At 40.0% G+C, this 6,395-nt stretch overlaps 1 protein-coding gene across 1 annotated transcript; it reads right to left on the minus strand.

Moving 5' to 3' along the window:
- Positions 1 to 410: 410 nt before the first annotated feature.
- On the minus strand, positions 411 to 5,002 carry LOC121552869. The gene is made up of 7 exons (XM_041865949.2): positions 4,909 to 5,002; positions 4,133 to 4,152; positions 3,806 to 4,006; positions 3,495 to 3,700; positions 3,268 to 3,401; positions 2,661 to 2,703; positions 411 to 807 (listed from the first exon to the last, which is right to left on the minus strand). Exons 1-7 carry the CDS (start codon positions 4,914 to 4,916, stop codon positions 715 to 717), a joined length of 705 nt encoding a protein of 234 aa, XP_041721883.1. The 5' UTR covers positions 4,917 to 5,002; the 3' UTR covers positions 411 to 714.
- Between the last annotated feature and the right edge of the window lie 1,393 nt (positions 5,003 to 6,395).

Here is a 6,395-nt window from a genome sequence, read left to right on the forward strand (position 1 = left end):
AAATCCAACAACAAAACATTGTTTTTTATATATAATCTATGAACATGATAGCTGCATAGCCACAGGAAGTAGTTTGGGGGTGGGGGCAATTGTTTAAAATGCTAAATATATTATTTTTTTATTCTGATTTTTCAGGGGGGGCTGCAGCACCCCCAGCACCCCTACTTCCAGCGGCTGTGGATAGCTGTAGTTTTAGTTTATGGTTGACGCAGCTTGTTGGCCATTAGCCAATTAGCGTTTCTCAACAAGTGCAAACTGGTATTTACGACTTCACAACTGGTAAATACCACCTTCCCACTTGGTTAACAACGCAGCATCACTCCTACCCCAATACAGGTGTCATGTTTTTAATGTCAAAGTGTATTGATGACTATTTGTGCTTCATCAATGACTCACACTCATACAGCAACTGAAATTCAATGACTTTAATATTTAAAAGAAGGGCAGTCGAAGCAGAATAAAGTGACAACACAGAATATACAATCAGAGTAGGCCTACAATATTACATGAGCATCGTGCCATCTTAAACTAACACACTATCCTGATAGATAGAGGTAGGTAGAGTAGGTGCTTTATTAGGCTTTATTCATTACTTTTAATGTACAATTAAGTCTATCTGTGTTGTCTATGTAATTTCTACAGTTTATTCCTCTATTGCAGTTTAGAACTACTTGCTCTATTTCCATTAGGTTATTTTGATAAACCTCATTGTTTCTAGCTAGAAACAATAAAAAAATATAGCCAAACACAAAAGAACAAGAAAAATAACAAGACCAACAACAAATGCAAATGGAGGTGTCTGGCAACCTGTAAGATAGTAGTAAATGTTAGTTAGCTACAGTAAGGTACAATTATCACAATAGTGTCAATGTTTCTGAAATGCAAACAATATAACCTCTGTATAAAAACATGTGATAATTGCCAACAACTATGTACAGTGGGGAAAAAAAGTATTTAGTCAGCCACCAATTGTGCAAGTTCTCCCACTTAAAAAGATGAGAGAGGCCTGTAATTTTCATCATAGGTACACGTCAACTATGACAGACAAAATGAGAAGAAAAAAATCCAGAAAATTACATTTTAGGATTTGTTATGAATTTATTTGCAAATTATGGTGGAAAATAACTATTTGGTCAATAACAAAAGTTTCTCAATATTTTGTTATATACCCTTTGTTGGCAATGACACAGGTCATACATTTTCTGTAAGTCTTCACAAGGTTTTCACACACTGTTGCTGGTATTTTGGCCCATTCCTCCATGCAGATCTCCTCTAGAGCAGTGATGTTTTGGGGCTGTCGCTGGGCAACACGGACTTTCAACTCCCTCCAAAGATTTTCTATGGGGTTGAGATCTGGAGACTGGCTAGGCCACTCCAGGACCTTGAAATGCTTCTTACGAAGCCACTCCTTCGTTGCCCGGGCGGTGTGTTTGGGATCATTGTCATGCTGAAAGACCCAGCCACGTTTCATCTTCAATGCCCTTGCTGATGGAAGGAGGTTTTCACTCAAAATCTCATGATACATGGCCCCATTTATTCTTTCCTTTACACGGATCAGTCGTCCTGGTCCCTTTGCAGAAAAACAGCCCCAAAGCATGAAGTTTCCACCCCCATGCTTCACAGTAGGTATGGTGTTCTTTGGATGCAACTCAGCATTCTTTGTCCTCCAAACACGACGAGTTGAGTTTTTACCAAAATATATTATTATATATTATTATTATATTATATTTTGGTTTCATCTGACCATATGACATTCTCCCAATCCTCTTCTGGATCATCCAAATGCACTCTAGCAAACTTCAGACGGGCCTGGACATGTACTGGCTTAAGCAGGGGGACACGTCTGGCACTGCAGGATTTGAGTCCCTGGCGGCATAGTGTGTTACTGATGGTAGGCTTTGTTACTTTGGTCCCAGCTCTCTGCAGGTCATTCTCTAGGTCCCCCCGTGTGGGTATGGGATTTTTTCTCACCGTTCTTGTGATCATTTTGACCCCACGGGGTGAGATCTTGCGTGGAGCCCCAGATCGAGGGAGATTATCAGTGGTCTTGTATGTCTTCCATTTCCTAATAATTGCTCCCACAGTTGATTTCTTCAAACCAAGCTGCTTACCTATTGCAGATTAAGTCTTCCCAGCCTGGTGCAGGTCTACAATTTTGTTTCTGGTGTCCTTTGACAGCTCTTTGGTCTTGGCCATAGTGGAGTTTGGAGTGTGACTGTTTGAGGTTGTGGACAGGTGTCTTTTATACTGATAACAAGTTCAAACAGGTGCCATTAATACAGGTGACGAGTGGAGGACAGAGGAGCCTCTTAAAGAAGAAGTTACAGGTCTGTGAGAGCCAGAAATCTTGCTTGTTTGTAGGTGACCAAATACTTATTTTCCACCATAATTTGCAAATAAATTCATTAAAAATCCTACAATGTGATTTTCTGGATTTTTTTTTCTCAATTTGTCTGTCATAGTTGATGTGTACCTATGATGAAAATTACAGGCCTCTCTGATCTTTTTAAGTGGGAGAACTTGCACAATTGGTGGCTGACTAAATACTTTGCCTCCGTGACACAGAGAAGAGCAGTCTCAAAAAAAATTCTAACGTGTATATAAGTAACTGTAAATACTGTAATGTCGTAGAATGTAATTTTAATTAATGATGGACTTACAACGCCTGACTGCCCTGATCCATCCAAGAATTCACGACACCATCTGGAAATTAAAACAATTGGAAAAAGACACATTGTCTTCAGAAACTTCAGAATAGTATGGATGTTGTACTGTATATTTACAAAATTACTAGCTACAAGTAGACCTCTGAATATGACTTTGACCATCAATACAAAAGCTGAAGACATCATGAAAAAAAAGATAGGCCAAATCCCAATATGAAAGTTGGTTGAGAGGGTACAATGCAGTATATAACTGATGTATTTTGTCACGACTTCCTCCGAAGCTGCCTCCTCTCCTTGTTCGGGCAGGCTTCGGCGTTCGTCGTCACAGGCCTTCTAGCCACTGCCGCTCCTCATCTCATCATTCCATTTATTTTGTCTTGTTTATTACACACACCTGGTACATATCCCCTCATAAGTACCTGTATAAGTATTCCCTCTGCCCCCCTTGTCTTTGTGTATGATTGTTACTTTGTGGCGGTATCGCTAGCTCGGTTGAGCATTTTTGTTATTTTATCGCCGGGCATATTTACTTGTGTATGTTTGATTCCCAGTACGCATTTAAGTCGCACTGGGATCGTGTTTACGCACTGCTGTGGACTACCTTTTTGCTCTGATTGAAGCAGATTCCTTCACACTCCTGCGCCTGACTCCGTCCATCCCCTCGCCACATATTTTGGCATTTGCATTGGTTTTCCATCCAATGCACTGGCCCATACGGCCAGAACCAGATTCAGTCTGTAAAAGAAAGAAAGATAAAAACGTTATCTTTAGCTCTCATAGTACATCATTAGCAGAGTGAAATTCAAAATAGTGGTGATGAGTAAATACCTCAGGATGTATATTAAGATTCTTCAGAATATCTTTGACTGCTGCTTCATTGCGATGACACTCCAGAAGTCCTCCTTGGCTCTCATGAAAGAGACAGTCCACTGTGAGTATTACATCACCTCTGGTCACTAGTCTGCTGCTGTCAGGTACGGTGTAGTCTGGGTTGAAGGTGTGATGCAGCACTACCAGAATGACAGGTTTACCAGCTGTCAAAAAGAAAACAAAATACACATCACCTCATTACCATTTTATTTTGTTTGCCTATTTTCCCATTCATTTTGGAGGGATTGATTCTGCCCTGACTAAATTACCAGGAATCTGCTGCAGTGCTGCCTCAATATCAGTACCAGCACGAGAGATGATGGGACAAAAAGCCATGACGACATCACTCTCTTCTAGTGACATCACTTCAGTACAGCCTCCTCTGATGACGAGATGTCTTGTCAAATCCACATGAGCACCCAAGGTATTGCCATGCACAAATATGAAGAATCTCACCATCCCTGACATCCCTATAGAGATATAGACAATGTGAAGCAAATGTAGAAATAATTCAGACAGATATAAGCATAACCTAAGATCTGGCCTTAAACATTATTTAAATAAGTGGAAGGCCTGTGTCCTGTTAAAATAATTACCTCTGTGTTCTTTTTTGGATCTGTAAGGGGAGTGAACAGGGAAAACATATTTATTAATCATGTAACAGACAATAAAATACATATCTTACTGTATAATATAACAACCAGTGTGCAGACAATGTAAATATTTCAAGTAATCTTTCACTTTCATTCTGACTGACAGTTCCCTCTGAGATAAGCTATGCAGTCTCCCACCCACCTCCCTACTTGGCACCCCTCTTGCCTTTATTTGACCATGTGATCTACAGGAAACAAGAAAGTGAAAGTGAATTGCTCACATCTATTTTACACTCATATAATTAGCATCATAAAACCCATTATATTTCCATGTCTGCACCAGTAGCCTATACACATTTTACATTTTATCACATCAATTTTACTTATTGGTGTTAAATAAGATAACTCAACAAAGTATGAACAATGAGCAATGCATGAGTTTTCAGACCGGTGCACTCCTAAGAACAACTAATCTGCAACATAATGGCTGCATTTACACAGGCAGACCAATTCTGAAGTTTTGACCAATTATTGACAAAAGAGCTGATCTGATTGTTCAAAAGACCAATTAGTGGAAAAAATATGAGTATTGGGCCGCCTGTGTAAATACAGCCATTGATGCCATGAATTATTCTGTGTGCCTATCAATTCAGAAATGATTATCTGTCTTCGTTGTTTAAGTCTGGATATCAATTGAACAAACAATACACAGATCAGATCTGCCTTTAACTCTATCATGTGTAAGTTAGTGCTAAATATAAAGAGGAAAATGTACTTACTGAACCATAATGGTGTGTGAATTTCTTTGGAAGATGACTATTGAAAGACAATCTGACTACCGTCTTCGATGCCCAGAGGAAAATGAAATTGGTGAAAGTGAAATACATAGCTTGATGGTAAATGGGAGGAGAGGTGGTTTTATCAGAAACAGTTTCACTTTCATATTGAAGAGACACTATAGTAGGCTTTTAAAACTGCAGTGTCACCAGTTTTTTTTTAACTGCCATTTGATTAAAGACTGGTATGCCATAGTGAACCATTAGCCTCTAAAACAACCTAAAAAGCCTCTATAACATTCATTGTAAAAGAAAAAGGGATATAACTTGTCACCAACGCTATGAGTATTATTCATACAGAAATCACATCCAGTATTGTTAATTAGACACTCTCTGGACATTCTATAAGGCTTGGGGGCCATGTGGGGGAATGCATGTAGGGTAGAAGCAGCTGATCTGGAACGTGTTTTGCGTCTGCTCAACACAAAACCTATTCCTAATGGTTGGCCACAAGAAGCTGCCCCTTTTACAGTTGTGGTGAATGAGATGAGAATCTTGTTTGTTGTCTCTTCAAAGATGGCGTACGGGAATGAAGTGATCTCCAAGGGGTATGCAATATGGAGAATTGATACTGTAGTGTTTCTCTTTGCCAGAAGATACAGAGTACAGCTGCCCTTGTTTACACTAGCTGCACTGAGGTCAGAACGCAATCGTGGTTACATCAAGACACCGTGGAGCCGGCGGCAGATATTGATCAGAAAACGTACCTCAATGCAGGGATGGGATATGCCACTGTACTCCAAATGTTACCTTTATCCACATTGCTCCATCAAAAAGATTGAAATACTGCTAGTTTTCCCAGAAAACGTCCCTTTTCGTCCTCATGCTAGCTACCAGTAGCCATAGCAGCCATTATGGAATGGCACGTAGCGTTGAACAACAAAGGACCTGATTGGCTGACACTGCTATTCTAAATGGCTGTGGTGGCTACTGCTAGCTAGCATGAGGACGAAAAAGGGCAGTCTTCTGTAAAACTAGCAGTATTTCAATCTTCTCGATATATCAGTGTGGAAAAGGTACAATTTGGAGTACAGTGGCATATACTAGGATTGTGCCGAGTAGTCGGACAAAACAAGTATTTTCTGAATAACTCAACTGGCTGTCTTTAAAAAGAAGGGCGGGTTGTACGTTGATCCTGCTGCTCTGATTGGATAGAGTGAAGCTGTATTTCTCCAGCCACTTGCTTCAAATTTTCACCCGATCAGTTTTCCTTGCATGTTTTGGTTTGATCATTTAGATTCAGTGGCGGTCGGGAGGATACTTTTTTTTTAATGAGCATGGCAGCATATTGGATAGCTGTCATTCATATTCCATTCACCCAGCTCAATGTAACATCAATAGGTTTAGGCTACTACGTGATACTACCATTTTCAATGTACCCATCATGAGGTTGCGTCAACCTAGCCTATGAATAGGTGCACCCCTGATCA

The sequence above is a fragment of the Coregonus clupeaformis genome, chromosome 36 (genome assembly GCF_020615455.1).
Source record: "Coregonus clupeaformis isolate EN_2021a chromosome 36, ASM2061545v1, whole genome shotgun sequence".
In the NCBI taxonomy this organism is placed as follows: domain Eukaryota; kingdom Metazoa; phylum Chordata; class Actinopteri; order Salmoniformes; family Salmonidae; genus Coregonus; species Coregonus clupeaformis.

Bases quoted from the DNA above. Each gene is read 5' to 3' on its own strand.
- LOC121552869 (XM_041865949.2), bottom strand. The intron at 3,402-3,494 runs GTATTTACTCAT...TTTCTTTTACAG, and splicing joins ATCTTAATATACATCCTGAG to ACTGAATCTGGTTCTGGCCG. The intron at 2,704-3,267 runs GTAGTCCACAGC...TTTAATTTCCAG, and splicing joins GCTTCAATCAGAGCAAAAAG to ATGGTGTCGTGAATTCTTGG.